Source organism: Brachyistius frenatus, unplaced genomic scaffold, assembly GCF_029030835.1.
Source record: "Brachyistius frenatus isolate BFR_SWC_R1_liver_20210118 unplaced genomic scaffold, ASM2903083v1 Contig_42, whole genome shotgun sequence".
Lineage (NCBI taxonomy): Eukaryota > Metazoa > Chordata > Actinopteri > Embiotocidae > Brachyistius > Brachyistius frenatus.
This window is the reverse complement of record NW_027210641.1, coordinates 2,300,840-2,319,482: the sequence shown is the minus strand read 5'-3', so window position 1 is coordinate 2,319,482 and position 18,643 is coordinate 2,300,840. Positions and strand designations below refer to the sequence as shown.

Here is an 18,643-nt window from a genome sequence, read left to right as displayed (position 1 = left end):
AATACTGTGAAGAGACCTGAAATGTCAAAGTTTTACAGATACAGACAAGAAAGTCAAAGTTATTTCTGTTCTGAAACTCTACATGAGTAAATATTATTGTAAAATGTGTTTTATATTTCCACAATTGTCTGTAAACTGATGGAGAAGCACTGACATTTCTGCAATGCATAATGTAAATATCTAAATGTCAATGACAATATAACAAAGTCCATTAACTTTTAGTTTAATTATCTTGAATGACAGACTGGTTGGTGCGATACAGCTGTTTATTTGGTTTATTTGGTGCTTAAGTGTCATTAAGAGCTGTCACGACACCGATAATATAATTTGGAAGTTTTCTTTTATCTAAATGATCACCGAGTCATGTCTTTTTAGAAAAACAGTTTTCCAGTCACAATTATAATTTGGATGTTGACATGAATGCAACTAAAAGTAGCACGCGGGTTGTTACGATAACCTTGATGACATGAATGTGGCATCAAGACCAGCTGAAATGACACAACGTCTTATTTGCTAGAATCAAATCTAAGGCTTCAAATTCAGTCACTGCAAAAAGCATCTGGGTGAAAGTTACCTGGGAATCGTGAGATTAACAGTTCCGATTGGTAAAATCTCCATTGATTTTCCCCAGAACTTGTTTTTCCATCTCACATCTGAAAAGAAAAACAGCAACAACAAAAAAAATCAGAAATAAAGAACAATACACTGAACTCTACATTTGTTTTGCCTTTTTAAAATGTTTTTATTATCATAAATAAAATCCATGTTTCTTAAATATTCAGCTTGTAATTGAGCCCCAGCAGATCCCATGAGGAGCAACCGTCAGTAATTAGACAGGTAACCTACCTTGCCAGAAGGTGAAGTTCTTAGACTCGCAGTGGCAGGCAGAGACGGGAGGGTGGTGGCTCACCTTTGAGAAAAGATCAAATAAAAAATCTCTGGCAGCTGCTCAGATTAGACATCACATACAGCACCTGCTTCTGATTACTAATTCATCGTAGTGAAGATTCAGTTTTTCTCTGTCATAGACAATATTATATTGTTGTTCAGACAATGATTCCAGCAACAGGTCACTGCATTCCCAAGATATGGCGTTCCCAAAGCTGGGAAGGATGTGAGGTCACCGAGACCACGATCAGACCTCTGACCACCAAAATACAATCGATTAATTGTTGAGGCCGAGTGAACACTTGTGCTAAATTTGAAGGTATTCACTTTAGGCGTCGTGCAGATGTCGTGCTCAGCAGCATGGGTCGATGTGAGGTCACAGTGACCTTGACCTTTGACCACCAAAATCTCATCACTTCATCCTTAACAAATTTGAAGAAATTCTGTCAAGGCGTTCCCGAGATATTATATATATATATATAAAAAAAAAAAAATGACTGCCAAATTTAAAGAAGGTCCTTCAAAGCGTTAAATGCTGCATTCATAACAATGTGAAAAACGTGAGGTCAGAGTGACCTTGACCTTCAGAAATTAAATTCTAATAGCATAGAGACAATTTGTGACAAATTTGAAGATATTCTCTCGAGGCGTTCCTGAAATATCACGTTCACGAGGATGGGTCAATGCCAGGTGACGCTGAACTTGACCTTTGACCTGAGATATTGGGACAGGACATACGGACGCACGGCCAGACGGACAACCCAAAAACATTGTTTATATTTCCCTTTAGTCTTTGCTTTTATAGGTAATGATTCAATAATATTTCTTTAAAAATTTAATAATATTCTTATATTGTAAAGGAAAAAAAACAAACCACCAACCACTGGTAGATATATGCAACATATCACAAGGGGCCACAAGTAGCAATGACCTTGTTTTAATACAAAAAGTTTAGTGTAGCAACCGCTGTGTTATTCTTACACAAAAATGTATTATTATCTTTGACACTAAGAGCATGGCTCTATATCCAAGATAACGCTCCTGTTTTAAATGCACTTATGTCATTTATCTGTGGATGGACTCACCTGCTCTGAGAAGAAACAGAAGCCCTTGTCTTCCCGAATACATTCGTAAGTCTCGCCGAGTAGCGGGTTGAATGGCTTGCTTCCTGCTCTGTAGTAAGTGGATGAGTAGCCTGAGACAGCAAAAGCAGCGACGAGAACCTGTCAGAGGGTCAAAACAACATAAACAAAAGCGGGATTAGCCGGCTCCAACAAACAGGCTTCGTCATGAATAAGCCCCACATTAGTATGCATCGAACACTATCCGAGGAAAAGACAAAAACTGGTGGATTCAAGGTCGACTGCGGCGCTGAAGCCTACTACCACCTCACAGACATGCCTCTCCGTGAGAGACTATTTATGTTAGCTTGTGACTTGCAGTGTGACTGCGTGAATTAAAATATACGAGGGAAATGAGGAGGAATTTAGGATGCATCTCTGGGAACAAACTCAAGTATCCTCAGTTGCAGAAGGTACTTTAAAAGGATTTACTGTACAGAAAAAAAACATTTAAGATCCGCTGTGACGGGTCACCGTGTCCTCAACCGATTTCATTTGACAAGCTGCTTTTAACTGGCGGCTTCTTTACCATGCGCTCAAAGGGATCCTCGGTCTCGGCAGCCTTGTCCAGCAGCTCGCTGTACTCCAGCTCCTCACACATACGCTGCAGGGTGTTGAGGGGCTCGTTGAGCTCCACTGGCATGGACACTTTGGACAGGTCCTTGCCGATGTTGTTCCTCAAGATGTTCCAGAGGTTGATGTTGCTGGTGTCCGGACAGGGCGCCGGCAGACAGATGCGTCGGCCGTTGCGGAAGGCGCAGCCAGCAAAGTCTCCGTTGGCCACTGAAGACCAAAAACAATAGTACAGTAATAACTCATAATCGCTTCATTCAATCTGGACTGATGTTATCTGGAACACTCACTGCTGTCCCTTAAAATATACTCTTGATAACACAATCATAATGATCTTCGTTCATAGAGCTGTTTCAAAATACAAGTCCTAAAAATGTGACAGCAAATCAAAACATAACATAAATGAAATCTACAAATCAACACTGGTACTTGATTGACAGAAAATGAACAATAAACTATATTAGTAATTGATTAAATCGGAACTGTTCAAGCAAAAATGCCCGAAATTCTCAAATTTCAACATTGAAATTGTTTTGAGATTTTCTTGCAGGTTAAAATGTTTTGATATTCATATGTAACATTGGTCATTAATGTAGTTTTCTATAATTCTAAATCACAGTAACTGGTTACTGCCCCCTCCAATGAGGGTACTGTACTCGCTACGCTTCTCTTTCGCTTTCTATGCTGTTCTTTTCTCTCTCTGCTCTCCCCCTCATCCCAGCCGGTTGATGGCCGCCCACCTCTGGGTCTGGTTCTGTCGGAGGTTTTCGTCCCGTTAAAAGGGAGTTTTTCCTTCCAGCTGTCGCCCATGCAGGAGCTGTTAAATTGTTGTGTTTCTCCCTGCAGTGTTGCTAACGTTCTGTTGGAAGACCTTTAATATATAAACTGCCCTGAGATGGCTTACGCTGTGACTTGGTGTTATATAAATAAAATGGAATTGAATGTGAAGCTTGTATTTGTCTAACGCGACAGTGAACTGAATAAACTGAATATAGCTGTATGTCTACACATACACAAACACATCCTCTTGGACTTGGTTAATTTTGACGGCATTTTCCCCAATTGTTCATCAGAATAGAAATAATCATCAGATAAAGGAAATATGTTGTACACTAAATTCATGTACTTTTTATGCCATCCCTGTACATGTACGCAAAACCTTTTTCCAGACTTCAGAGGAAGCCTGAGTGTTTTCATCACTGTGAGTGTTCTCTCTCACCAGTGTGGTGGGTGATGAAGATGGAGGAGGGAGATTCCTTCTCTACATATATAACTTTCATAAAGCCTGAGAGAAGCACCCGGCACAGAGCAACACTGCAAAGTCAACTGCCTCGGCAACACTGATAAATGAGCTCGCTGGCAGGAGTGTGTGTCTTTCTGTATGTCTTTTAGTGTGTTGCCGCCGTAGAGGAAGCACGGCTGAAGTGGGTTCCCCTGCTTTATTAAGTTCTCCCTCTTTCTAACAGGGTGCTTGTGATGGTTGCAGACTTGGACCTACTTTGTCTGGAGACGTTATCGGTCACGCTGGCGTTGTCCTCGGAAATGTTATCGCTCACGTCGCTGACATATGACTCATCGTCTGAACCCTGCGAGGTGAACAGGTACAGAGCGGAGTGCGAGTCAGTGCAACACAAAGTGATCAGGAGAGCAGACGGACTTAGCCTCACACACACACACACACACACACACACACACACACACACACACACACACACACACACACACACACACACACACACACACACACACACACACACACACACACACACACACACACACACACACACACACACACACACACACACAGTCACTGCAGTTTGCCAGTGGCTAACAAACTGCAGCAGTCGCCGGCTATCTGTCCCACTGCAGTAATCATGAGACGAGACACTGCAGCGTTTTCATACTTTATATTTAGCAAACGCAATGAGGCCATCGACGCCATCAGAGAGGAGCGTATTATCTTCACTTTCAGTAAAAGCTTCTGTTACAGTCGCCTGCTGCCGGTGAAGGCTGGCAGACAGCGTACCGCGGGTCTGAATGGACCTGGCGTTGAAGTGACAGGCCGGGGAGGTTCAGTGAAGAGTAATCCTTCAGCATGGCTCGATGCATGCCTGGATAGCTTCAATGCTTAAAGGCTCTCCGGACACACAGTATAATTGAAGCAGGGTGTTCGCAGCAGTTAAAAGGGAAGACATCAGAAATGGTTGTTTCACGTGATCAACCTATTTAACAAAGCTAGAAGCTACAAATCAGGAGAAATAGATATTTAAAAAAAATAAGAACGTCGTGATTCTGAGGCACGACAGAGATTAGGCCTTCGGGACAGATCCTAAAGAAGCCCTGTCGTGTGTGTGTGTGTGTGTGTGTGTGTGTGTGTGTGTGTGTGTGTGTGTGTGTGTGTGTGTGTGTGTGTGTGTGTGTGTGTGTGTGTGTGTGTGTGTGTGTGGTTATACGCTATCCCTGCTTTTCACGGTGTCTTCATTAATTGCTAAACACCTCACACAGACCTCACAGTGACGTTTTTCTCTCCATCAGAAGTCCCCCCCCCCTCTTTAATTAACCCCTTCCTTCCTTCATCCACCTCCACCACCACCCGCTCCTGCTCACACTCCAGCACATCCATCCTCTCTTTAAGCCTCCACCGTCCGCGGTTATACCTCGTTCTCTGACGAGCTGGCCGACAGAAGCACTTCCTGGGCATCAAAGAACTCGGAGACAGACTCCGACATGGAGAGTCGGCTCTCATTAGAGGCCTGCTGAGTCAGAGGGATCCCCATCTGTTCTCCGGCCTGCGGGCAAACACAAGCAAAAGCACGACATGTTCACCGTTTCTTGCTATGATGACATGTTTAAGAAACCAAAATGGAGCAGAACAAACACAAACACCAGAAGACAACACAGAGTTCATCTTGCAGCATGTGTCTCCTTGCCAAAGGGCGACCTCCCATCCGTTTCTAATTGCTCATTTTTTCCGTTAACCTTCATGTCAGGTTCTTGGTAGAATAAGGATCCTTTAAGCTTACCTGCCAGGACGTACTGGGAATACCATCAATCTATAAGGACAGGGATCAATAATGCATCTGACAAATGCAGGAAGTAAACACTTCAACTACCTGGCCAGCCTTGGCAGATGTAGTTTCATCAATATCAGAATGAGAAATTAGCTCTGTCAGTGACAACAGTGATATACCTCATCAGGCGTGGAGATAATGTTCACACTGACAACTTGTTCAGTCAGGACAGATTCAGAGTGGATGCGGTTGAGTCGAGTTCGAAGTTCTGCGTTTTGGGACAGGGCCTGAATAACAAAAAAAAAGGTTTCTATCTTCCAGATTTCACATGAAACTACACAGTATGTTCATATTCATAACCGGTTGTACACCTGGAGGTTAATTAATAGGAAATATTCGTGCGTTAATGCACCGAAAACTCCAGATTTTGGATGGTTACCCCGTTAAAACTGGCGTGTTTAAAACGTGTTTCAATTTATTCCATATGTGCAGCATAGAAGGCAAAGAGCACTTCACATGTTTAGTTTTAAGTGTAGACACAACTACTGAGCCTGGTCCAGCCGACCCAAGACGTCCGAGGGGCTTCACTGCTCTCATCAGCATCTTTTTCATCAGCACAAAGCAGCTGTTTTTAATGAAGTAGGTGATTTGCATGCACCTCCTGCTCAGCAACGGTGGAGAAAGACAGTCAAAGTCCAAAACTTCCCCTCGTGAACACAGTGGAGCACATAGCAGCTGCAGTAACACATATTTTTTCCTCAGGAGTTTGTAGTGACTAAAAAAAAAGAGCTAAAAGTGAATGAATAGTGGAAATTGGAAACACGATAACGGATCGCTGCTGGATTTCCAAACAGCGGTTTGCTCAGCGGTTTACCAAAACCAACTTAACCAAAGTTGATAAGGAAGCAAATGCAGGTTTAAACATATTCAAAATATGTTAAACACAATATAAAACATACAAAATTAAGAAAGCCTTATCCCTCAGTAATATCCTGCAGCTATAGCAACCACAGCTCCTGATTATCAAACCTCCTACGCAGCTTTGCCATAAAACCTGACCTCCAGTCGGTGACAGCCGTGTCACACAAGCATCCAATTAGGAACAAAACGGAGATAAAGCAGCAAGTGAAACATTTCATCGAAATGATGTCAACTGTTAGCAGAAGAACAGTCCAATTAAATCAGTGGGGAAGAGAGACAGCCCCGAGGAGCAGAGCTAACGAACTGCACTGCACGTTCCTCTCTCTCACCAATTAATACTGGAAGAGACGATCGGACTTTCACGACTCACTTTTCCTCCACTCTCATCTCCAAACGTCATCTTTTTTTAAATTTATTTTAATTGTGACTAATGCGACTGCTCGGGATAAACACCAGTGTGTGTTTTATCTGACAGCCTGGCGCTGTGAGCGGAACTACAAAATGGGTTTCGGTTTAAAGACAAAAGATGCACTTGTCGAATTACAGCAGCGATTTTCTCAGTCGTGTCCCGATCGCTCCTGTTGATTATATGTTAAAGCAGCATCAAAATTAGCGTGTGCGATATGGAAGTAGTGGAAATACGTCTGACAAACAGTTCAGGTCAATTAACCCCAACTAAGAGTAGGAGGAAAGAGGCATCATGGGTCGTGGGGGAAAGGAGCTCCTTACCTGTGACAGAGACTTCCTGAGAGAGTTGATCTGGGCTGACTGGTTTGATTGTTCCTGGTCAGACAGAATCTGTTTGATCTTTTCTTTCTCTATGGCCACAGTGTTGAAGGCCGACTTCAGCAGAGTGTGGACTGCAGAGACAAAAACAGTAGCTTTACCCACCAATGCATCGCTTAAAAATCAAATTATCTCAGACAGTGTTGTTTGTGAAAGTGTGACAAGCTGTTTGTGAGCAGTTTAGCTAGAATGTCAACTGTTTTATTTGGAGATAAAACTGATTAGCGCACCTCTAATCTTCATAATCCTTCACTGCATATGCTTTAAGCTGTTCATGAAGTGAGAGTTTGTTTCATAATTGTATTGTTCACCTTTCTTTTCTTTTTTTTTTTAACCTGGGACTTTAAAACATGTGATCAGCTGACCTCTTTTTCGCCTTGTTATAGGATCTCAGCGAAGTAATATAGTTAAGTTTTAAGTAAGTGCCATGACATCATAAACAAGAAAAATTCAGAGCTAAAGTACAATATAAAAACAGGATCCCGGTTGTGATGAAGCCCAATCATCCTTAAAGATCAGTCATACGTGCTGCCTGTGTACCTTTCTGGGCAATGACACAGAATTCCTCCTGAAGTTTAATGTAGTCGCTGGCACACTCCACGCTGTCCGTCAAGCGGGAGACAGGAGGCTGAAAGTCCACCATCTCTGCACACAGGTTGGGGTTGGATGAGTGGAGGCGGACAGGGGACATGCTGGCAGACAGAGGGACCTGGAGAGAGGTGACAACCACAGAGGACAACTGTCAGTCACCTCACAGGTCCAATAATGCTGATGTGTTGTGTGTCTGACAGACAGAACTACGAGGACCAGGAAGTTTGGTCCAGCAAGACATACAGTTGTTAGCTCTGAACAGATGTTATAATTGTACCATTCACACCGTGACAGAGTTTCACGAGTCACACAGAGCAGAAGCAACTTTATTTCTGTACTAGTTCCCTGAAAATGCCACGACATAATAACTGCTTCCTTATTTACTCACACATACTATCCTCTTTCTGAGTAAACGTTTTAATCATCAAGGTCATAGGATATCAAGAATCCAGATCTTCCTGATAAGATGTATAAATAGTGAGATTACCATAAATAAATAAATACAAATCTATTTGTGATTCGTGCTTTAAGGCTGGTGTAACAAAGTGCATTACGGTGTATGGAAGCACATTCAGTCTTTGCAGGACGGGAAGATTAATTTATTATGCCAAATAAGCTTAAGTTAGCAAAAAGTATTAAGGCCATGACACACATTGCTAGTAAGTGCCAGTTGCAGTGCAGATTAAAGAACCAAAGAGAAGAAAGAGGACAGAAAACACTAAAGTTGTTGTGTGTGTGTGTGTGTGTGTGTGTGTGTGTGTGTGTGTGTCCAGTCTAAAAAGCAGTGTGATCACATTTAACACTTCAGTCTTGCTCAACAACACTTTGACAAGCAGAAATCCAAACTGTGACGTCTCAGCTTCATCAGAGTTTCCACAACCACTAACAACCACTGCTCACCACGTTTTCTATATGGTCATCATAAAACATTGAAAAAAGTGTTTGAATATTTGAAGATATTGTTTTAAAAAGTTTGTAAACAGCTAAATAAACAGTTTTTCTTTGTGACTTGAGTTATAACATTTACCAGTGATATTATAATTATAAAGGACCATACAGTGTGCAGTCATTTCAAATATGTAAACATCCAAATCCTGCCTGTGTGTGTCTGTAAGAAGAGATCTGAAGAGGTACCTGAAGCTGGAATTTTGCATCTTTGCCGACACTTTTTGTTCTCCATCTTCTGTTCAAGCGCTTTTCTTTCTTTGACAATTCTACACAACTGGTCTTTGTGGCACACAAGTGGATCAAAATATGCACAGTGTGGTTAATAAGACAAACACATGACAAAAAGAAGCAAAATTTTACAAGCAGATTGCAGTGAAATGACAAAAAAGGACAACAACGTTCTTACAAATGGGTTGCAAAAAAAAAGAAAAGAAAAAAGAAGAAGGCATTTGTGGTGTTAAATCAATAGTTAACTGATCAGTTAGAGAAGCAGCAGGTGTTCTGTGAGCATCGCTGAATCCTGTGTCTCATTCATTACCTGATTTATCACACACACACATGCAGGAATCACAATGCAGCACAGCACAGTGTGGAAAGAAACTTCGAAAAGAAACACTCACTAAATTGCTTCCCCTGCTCTCTGTCGTGTTTGCGCATGCGTGTGTGTGTGTCTGTGTGTGTGTGTGTGTGTGTTTCTGTTTCTGTTTCACCTGCATATCCGTGAAATTGGGCGCCGACTGTGTCCTTTGTAGAATCTCCAGACTCTGCAATAGCCGGCTAAGCTCGGTCAGGTTGGACTGGCAGCGTGCGAGCTCTGAAAATAAAATTCACACCCACTCGCTCGTAAACACAATCGGCATTATGTGTCATGCAATAGTCAACAATCGACCTCTCACGGACTTATCGTAAGGCCGGGGGGGAAATGGCACTTACCCTCTGCACACTTGTCCATCTCCTCTGACTCCTGCAGCCAAGCAACCACCTTGCTCTGTCCGTTGCTGTAGGAGGCCGGCAGGCTGCTGTTGCTGCTGATACTCGGGGCCGCCGGCTGCCACGGCAAGCTGCTCGGTTTGGCCTGCTGTGGTGATGCGAGAACACAAAGATTGAGATTTGGATGTTTTGGCTGAAACATCATGTTCCCATGTATCATATGTGTGCAACACACGGCGGCTATTGATGATACTTTAGTTATTTATAACTAACATTTATAATGTTAACGCATTTTATCCAGACAAGCTAACTAAGCTATTAGTAATGTTTTGTATATATATCATAATTAAAAAATTGAAAGCACAAAATATTTTTTGATAAATGTCTGAAGAGAATTTCTGTAGATACATTTTTGCACAATTCTGCACAGAAAACCATCACCGGTGTTTGAAAGGATTTCTCATACTTCATGGACTTTTCGTGTCCTTGACAAAGGCATGTGACCAATCTGTAACAGCTGCAGTGAATTTGTTAACAGCTACGTGAGGGACTGGCCGCTCTCAGTATGTATAACTGAATGAGCTTAGCCGTCCAATAACATGCTCTCTGACAACTTTAAAAAAACATACTTATACATACAGCAGTTTGTATTAAAGCGTGTCAGGAATAATGCAGGGTATTATCTGCTGTTAGGAGCATGTGCAAAGGCTGCCAAGACAAAGCTTTCCTACTTAAGGGAGACCTTAAATATCTTCTTTCCAAGTCTTTGAAGCAGCAGTTAATTCTGACTCCAGGACTGGAGTCTCTCATTTAATCTGTTCTTCTGGGAGAGCTCATCAGGCTGCAGCCAGCTGCTCTGAATCCAAATCCTACTGCTCACCTCTAATGGCCTTCAAATGGCACGGAGCATCACTCCCGGGAGAAGCTGCTCTGGCTGCATCCTCACATTTACACACACTTCAACCTCACGGACGGAGACCCGGGCTTCATGCTAAACTGGAAACAGCCCGTTTTGTTATCGAGTGGTTTGGGTCCAGTTACCTGTCCAATCAGCTTTACTGCATTAGGCAGATATCTGTCTCCACAATCCACATCCATTAGTCGAGCAATTAGCCACATAATTCAGGGCACATATCGGACCCATGGTGAGAACCGCAATGTGGAAATAGTTCTCAGGTTGTACCAAGTAACACAGCGGTTCCACACGTGTTTGATTCATCACACGATCATGTCTGACCATAACGTCTGACAGTTCTGTCGCTCAATTTTCCTTCCTCTCTTCTGGGTGATATTTTGGTACACTATCCCAGCTTCCATTAAAAATCAAAACAAGGTGATCTCTCATTACCCATGACACACTTTGAATAAGTGATCGCACACTGCTGAGAGAAATGACTTTTGAGCCAGACACACAGTTGATTTCTTTGTGTAGCGTGTTCAAAGTGAAGTTTTGAAGGAATAAAAGCAGTCTGCCATTTTTTTGCTTTCTTCCTGAGAATGTGATTAGAAGACCGATGCCACTCTCGCCATGTAGCTGTGAGGTAAATAAGATACAGGCGCATCAGCTGGTTCACTTTGTATGAAAATTTAAAACTGGGAGAAACAGCTAGTAATGAAAATCTGCCTAATAAAGCTCATTAATCAACATGTCACATGTTCTTTGCTTATTAGTATGTACAAAAAAACACTTTTTATATAATAATAATATTAATATAATTCGATTTTCCTGTCAATTCTAGAGCTCCAAAGAGCACAAACAGTTGTGCTATGAGGAGGCACTCACCTTGGCTTCATTCACCACACTCGGGGTGGGCTGGGGGGACTCCATGGCAGCCGAGGGAGGAAATGTTCGGATGGTGACCTCCCGGGGAGATCGCACAATCTCGTTCTGGCGATAAAGCCGGTGATGACGCAACTTTGACACCCAGGCATCAAAGATGTCTTGAGATTTGACCTGAAGAGGAAGAGAACAAAGAGCTTTGAAGTCCGTCATCTCGCCGACCTCCAATCTGTCAGTGTTGAAATACCGATCCATCGTCGGTGTTACCTTCAGGTGATAGATGTGCTCCTCCGTGTCCAGGTCGATGCGACGGGCCCTCTTTTTGATGGACATGACTGAGAGGCCGACGTCAATGCTGCCATGAAGTTTTCCTTTTTGGATCTGAGGATGACAGAAACATATTTTATATTGCGCATATTGTCAAAATATTTGTGATTTATGTGCACGCATAATTTCTTATCGTTAATTACATTTCAGTATGTTATTTCACAGTGATAAGCTTGAAGAATCCCGAGAAACCCACACAGTTTTAATTATTTGTGCCTGAGCCCTCAAACTTTAAAAAAAAAAATCTGGTAAAATCTATTTTGCCAAACCACCGGAGTGAAGAAATGAACTGGCGTTTGCTAATTTTACCAAGAGACTGCTCCTGAAATTTTATTTTTATTTTTATTTATTTTATTTTATACACTTTATTAATCCCCGAGGGGAAATTTCTTCACTACAGCAGGGGGGCTCTCAAGGGGGAGATGCTGCAGCAGGCTGCCACTAGCGCGGCGCCAGGTAACCTGACCTGAGGTGCATGTTTTTGGATGATGGGAGGAAGCCGGAGAACCCGGAGAGAACCCACGCAAGCACAGGGAGAACATGCAAACTCCGCACAGAAAGGCCCAGGACCGGATTCGAACCCGGAACCTTTTTTGCTGTGAGGTGACAGTGCTAACCACTGCACCACCGTGCCGCCCTCTTTTTTTTAATTTTTATTTTTTTAAGATTATTATTATTTTTATTTTTTTTATTTTAAAAATATTTGTCATGGGTATGTAGAAATATTGCGGAGTGGCTTATCTAAATTGAATTGGTTAAAAAATATATAACCACATATTTGATTAAGAAGAACATTTACATAAATAAGGCCACAAAATGGAGCGGATTTGATGCTTAGTTCATTCTCAACTGCAGCAGTTACCAACAGGACGTCCTCCTCACCAGCTTCAGTCAGCTGGACCACATGTTGCTACAGAGAGAGCATAAAAAAATGATAAGCAGGTTCAAAGAGACCGCTAAAAAAAATGTTTTTCAAATTGTGCAGGAGTGGTTGGTTTCTTCAGTCCTCTGTTATTACGTTTCCATCTTGTCAGGGAAGTTTTGGCTCTCCTGCAAAGTGACATGGCGTGCTCAAACACCCTGAACATCGTGACCCATGTTGCAGATGTTTCTGCTGACTCATTGCCAAGCCGAGCTGATGTCAGCCCAGGCTGCCCTGTTTTCTGCCTGTGGGTTATAGTCAGGGTTACTTACATCAATGGGGGACTTGGAGTACTTCAGGATACCATTGTCCAGAACAAAAAAACGCTGCAGAGGAAGGAAGCACAAAAATATGTGTCTGTTAAAAAAACAGGAAGAACATAGAATAGAGATAATGTTCAATTCTATAGATCCAGTAACAAATGCAAAGTCATCTACAGTCATGTTTTTCAGAATTAGCTATAAAACGGCGACTCTGAGTTCGGTACATTTCCATTAGCATTCATGTGTTAAGCTGATGCTAAAAGTGGTGAATTCATGAGACATACATAGCAGGCTTACAGAAAAGGTAAGAAGGGGTAAAAAAGAAAAGAAAAGAAGAGGTGCACGAAAAGGGGAACTTCTTCCAAGAAACAGCCCTAGTTGGGTTTGAAAGTGTTTTTCCAGCAACAAAAGCTTGTGTGCCTCCTTTTGCATGTGGATCTTACCTTGTGCCAACCTTTCAGGGGCCATTTCCGCTTCTTCAACATAAAACCCTCGTGTTTGTCAGGCCTCTGGACGTTGCTCTGACCGATTTTCAGCCCCTCGATTATTTCCCAGCTGTCTGCCTCCTAGAAAGGAATAAAAACACAAAGCTGTCAGAACTGATCCAAGAAACGCTCTTTTTGTGCGATTGTTTTCATGAGGAGAACAACAGGAAAACATATAACACTTCTTTTTTCCCCTATGCCACACATTTAAAGAAATACAGCCCCATTGAAATTCCTCCTGCTCGCTCAGCATTTCCACTCCATTAGCTTTCTCCTGACTCGGCTCTTCCTGTTCCCGGTGGGTCTGGAAATCAAAGTGACGCCTCTGGAGTAGGGGGACGGCAGGGTCACGGAGGGACAGGTAAGACATCCCATGCGCGTCCCTTTGGAGGAGACACTGGGAAACACGGGGTAATGCTTTTGATGACAGAAAAATGTCTTGACATGATCCATTCACTGTCTTTTACTGGCCCTGTTTTTGTATCTCCTCCTGCATTAGCAGGGCAAGCACGCCGCAGTCAATTAGGTTTCTTGGTTAAAAGAGTTTCTTGGTATTAAAGGCATTCAGGATTTTTTTAAATGCGTATTTTAATCTCTAATAAACACATTTCTACTCAACTACATTTGCAAATGTCTGCAGAAGGACAATATTATTGGACACAACTTGATTTTTTTTTTTGCTGGACTGCAACAGTGAAGCCTGTAAACGTTGATGTCTATCAGCGTGAGTGACTGAATGATAAAGAGACACGGCTGCTCAGCCACAGGGCACGTGAGTGAGCGTAGACGTTATACAACTGGTCGACTGAATGCTGCAATCTTTCTGTTTTGGACAAAAAACAAAAAAAACACATTCAGCCATACTGGCTTTTTAATAAAACATCCGATGGCAATTTGTAAGATGACTTGCTGAGGTTACAAGGCCACTGTCAACACATCTGTTCACACTACTCCCAAACAGTGAAATAAATAAGTACATTTGAACCTCAAATTTCTTATTTAATTAGAAATTTAAAAGCAGGTTTTCAGGGGACTTAAACAAGCCTCAGTGAATAGGCCTGCACTTATTACACATTGTTGGCTGTGTCAAATGAGTACAGAAGTTGGAGAGAGCAACAGGAAATCAGGCATTCTGTTCTGATCGACTTCTGTTTTAAAAGGTGTTTACATTTTCTGTTCTCCGTAGAAATATTACAAAATATTACGTGGTTGTCTATTTTTAGAGGCAGTGATACATCACAATTAGTAAAAAAATTCACAAAATGGAGTGCATTTAATTTACCGTGATTTTAGTAGGTCAGACTATTAATTTCATACTTGAATCAGTAGCGGCAGAGCCCTCGAGGCAAAATCCACAACTTAAAATGCACGAGCTTCTCTGGCAAACAAATAATAGCCCGTGGCTCCTCACTGCACTATGAGACGCTGTAACCTTAAAGACAGCTCTCTGGGTGTGCGTGACGACGCCTGACCTTGGTTTGCAGGACATTTAACAAAAGGAGACAACAGCTTGTTTAATCTAATGACCAGGCAAACAGATCGGTCTAGTAATGAGGTCGTGTATCTCCACCGAGGGCAGCCCCTCCTTCGAGTGGCCCCTGTGAAAATGGGGAAGTGGAAGAGCTCAACTTCATCAGCAAAATCTCAAAACAATCCTATCAAGGCAGCAGTCTATTCTAATTATACTCTTGAGCATTTAGATCATCAACAGTTGAAGAGCTCAGCTACATGTGGTTACCTGTGAAATGATGAACGCTTCAATGCCGCTTTATTTACAACGTAACAGCTGCTTTACGCTGCACACGATGAGCAGCCTCCCTAACAGTCAATAACAAGCCGCAGCCACTTAGAGATGCTTCACACAAACTTCCTGTGTTATCTGCAGCATTACAGACTTTCAACTGGCTCCAAATTGATAAACCATTAGCACACTAAATAAAGAACCGCTTGTGTTGCAAGTATTGCAACTCATTGCACTTTACTGGGCCTCATTTTGAGATCCAAACCATTCACAATATAAATCAACATACTCCTTATGAGCTACAGTGACCACAACCTCAGGCTGCACGTATATAAGACAGTATATGCAGATTACTGGCCTGTATGGAAATTACTAATACAGTGGGAGAAATAGCTTTTGTTGTTTCAACCTGAAAACAGAACTGAATTAAGCCAAAGTCACTTCCTGCACTCTGCTTACATTCATTGATCTCGCTGCAGAATAATTTAAAGCTGAATGAGCCGGTCCCTGTTGTTGAGTTTGCTTATTTAATGAAGCATCTTGTGGCAGTAAGAGACTGCCTGCTTTTCTATGCCAATATTTCAAATGTTTTGTTCCATCAACCTGCTCCTTTGATAGTGAAAAACGTTTCCTGTCTACCTTGAAAAAGAGATTCTTAATATCAGTGGAACGAGACGCCAATATATTTAATAAAAAAACAATACAGTGAGTAAAGACCTTTGATAACCCTGACTGTCAGTTGTCTCAGTCTTATGGGATCCACCATCTGCAGTGACACTCAGTACAGTGGCAGAGTAGAGCTTTGAAAGCTGCAATGAATCAAACTATTACAGTTAAGGTCTGTCTGAGCAGGAGAAAGGACAAATACTCCTTGGAGACACCTCAGGCTAAATCAGCACTATAAATATCAGTGTAACAGCCCACTGCTGATGACCACTGTCTCTTACACATCTGCTTCTTGCATAGACGCTGCTGTAGTCTGTCTCTGCAACTTCTCTAAAGGGGTTTCACTCCATATACCCAACACAATCACTTTCAAATACAGTGTATTCAAGCAGCAATAAAGCAAAATTACAGAAATCAATTAGATGAGCGATAAAATGATGAAAAACATAAAACCTTTTAGCCTGTAATGGGAGTTCTGAGGGCTTAGATGATCACCCAAATTAAACAAAAATAAAGACCAGAAAATCAGATAATTCAGCTGAACAATATATAGTCACAGTTTGTGGAGGCGACGGGAGCCGAGGACAGCAGGACAAGCCGAGCCGAGGACAGCAGGACGAGCCGAGGACAGCAGGACGAGCAAGATTTCTATTTCATTCCGTAATCTTGAGCTCATGAATCAATTTCTGTTTCTGGTTTTCTGGAGATAACGCAGTTGTTTTTTTTATGTAAACAGGTTAATTGTCTTGTTTTCTCACAAGGTAACAAGATAGATATTGTTTTGACAACATAATGAGTTCAATATCCTATTATCTTGAGAAAAGGTCCAGTTGTTTCTCCAAGATCTGTCCTTCATAAGAGTAAAGCTGCAACCGTTAGTGAATAAAATGATTTGTTTATCAACTCCATGGAGATGGATGGATGGATGGATGATGGATGGATGGATGGTTGGATGGATGGATGGATGGATGGATGAATGGTTGGATGGATGGATGAATGGTTGGATGGATGGATGAATGGTTGGATGGTTGGATGGATGGATGGATGGATGGATGGATGGATGGATGGATGGATGGATGGATGGATGGATGGATGGATGATGGCTGGATGGTTGGATGGATGGATGATGGATGGATGGATGGAGGGATGGAGTTATGGATGGATGGTTGGATGGATGGATGGATGATGGAGGGATGGACGGATGGATGGTTGGATGGATGGATGGATGGATGGATGATGGAGGGATGGACGGATGGATGGATGGAGGGATCGATATACTTTATTGATCCAACAAGGGGACATTTTTCAATAATGGCTACAGAAGTGTTTTTTCTAACATTTTGAAGTCACAGATCCATCAAGGGGATTCTGAGACTTCGGGTTCAAAAGAAGAGATCAACATGAGCTGGCCGTTGACTAGCAAAATCTAATGAGTTCATATCTGCCAAGTTTAAAGAAATTCCCAAAAGGCGTTCTTCAGATATCGCGCTGAATAAATTCACATGGACGCACAGACAACCGGAAAACTAAATTCCTCTGACTACGGCTGTCTCCAGCACGGAGGCATAAAAATGAAGCTTACAGTTTGCGGTCTCCGGAGTATCAGTGGATATATTATGAAACGGTAGTCCCGGATAGATAAAGTGTACAATGTTCTCACCTCCTCACCACAATCACCACTGAAAGATGATATTAACCACAGAGGAATTGTTGTGAGGATGGATTTCACTGCAGTGTCTGCCTGGCTCAGCTGTAAAGCTTCGAGTCGGAGGCTCGGCCGCTGCATGGACGGGAAGTTAACACCCGGAGAGAAACGCCGCGTAAACGCCACAGATTCAGTTCTAGACTTACGGTCGACACGTGTGACCTGTTAGCTTGGAGGTGAAACACTGTGCCTCATTCTGGCAAAAGCATGATTGGATTACTGATGAAGAGGAGCGGGACTGAGGAAATGTAGATTGATTTACTGAAACATGAATTATTCTTGATCTTGAAAATCAATTCTTAACTTTTGTACGTTGGATTAGACGGGCTGTGGCACGGGAAACAATCCTCTTCAACCCTAACAACCACTAAAAAGGTGTAGCATTTAAACGGAAAGACTATTTACAGATCATCAATATTCATGAAACACCAAATGATGAATTGGTATTTTTAGAGTCTATAAGCACATTCTGATTACTTTATTTAAAAAAGCACGATTAAAAATACCTTTTCAAAAAATGTTTAAAAGAAAACAGCCTTGCAGATGGAAATTAGCGAGTAGCTAAATCTGGTACAGAGAATCTGCTCCCTTTGTGAGATTAATGTATTCTGGACATGGTCCCGGCTATAAATAAACTTATTGTTAAACGTATAAGTTATTCTAAAAGCCTATACAATGCGATGAAAGGGAACAGATCCTGTTTTTGGATTGCTTGTTTAAGTTTTTCAGCCAGATTGTTTACCACAAAGTTATGATCCCTTCAGAAAACCGTACAAGACTAAACAGCGACGAGTGGGGACGGCTAAGTACGATGGCATTAAAGTAGTTCCAATGACAGCGGCGGTAGTGGTTTAGCACACAACGTATAATATTCGGTGGTCAATGCTGATTGGTTAAAGGCCGCTCCAGTAGTTATGAAATGAACCCAAGTTCTTTGCTCATTAGGATGCAACGACTGGAAACAATCCTCAATGGAGGGTGGTCC

At 42.1% G+C, this 18,643-nt stretch overlaps 1 protein-coding gene across 6 annotated transcripts in view; it reads right to left on the bottom strand.

Moving 5' to 3' along the window:
• The window catches only part of osbpl6 (oxysterol binding protein-like 6), a 36,945-nt gene that overhangs the window by 5,257 nt on the left and 13,045 nt on the right, over nt 1-18,643 (bottom strand). Inside the window, exons 3-19 of one of the 6 annotated variants that reach the window (XM_069702614.1) lie at nt 13,505-13,627; nt 13,071-13,124; nt 12,676-12,786; nt 11,817-11,930; nt 11,553-11,723; nt 9,773-9,917; nt 9,550-9,653; nt 9,026-9,118; nt 7,841-8,009; nt 7,244-7,374; nt 5,773-5,880; nt 5,240-5,371; nt 4,081-4,168; nt 2,539-2,792; nt 1,974-2,111; nt 847-910; nt 575-653 (exon numbers count right to left, since the gene is read on the bottom strand). In XM_069702614.1, the coding sequence (XP_069558715.1) occupies nt 575-653; nt 847-910; nt 1,974-2,111; nt 2,539-2,792; nt 4,081-4,168; nt 5,240-5,371; nt 5,773-5,880; nt 7,244-7,374; nt 7,841-8,009; nt 9,026-9,118; nt 9,550-9,653; nt 9,773-9,917; nt 11,553-11,723; nt 11,817-11,930; nt 12,676-12,786; nt 13,071-13,124; nt 13,505-13,627 (2,078 nt within the window). The remainder of the gene's footprint in view (nt 1-574; nt 654-846; nt 911-1,973; nt 2,112-2,538; nt 2,793-4,080; nt 4,169-5,239; nt 5,372-5,772; nt 5,881-7,243; nt 7,375-7,840; nt 8,010-9,025; nt 9,119-9,549; nt 9,654-9,772; nt 9,918-11,552; nt 11,724-11,816; nt 11,931-12,675; nt 12,787-13,070; nt 13,125-13,504; nt 13,628-18,643) is intronic. The other 5 variants (XM_069702616.1, XM_069702615.1, XM_069702617.1 and 2 more) reach the window with 5 other exon arrangements.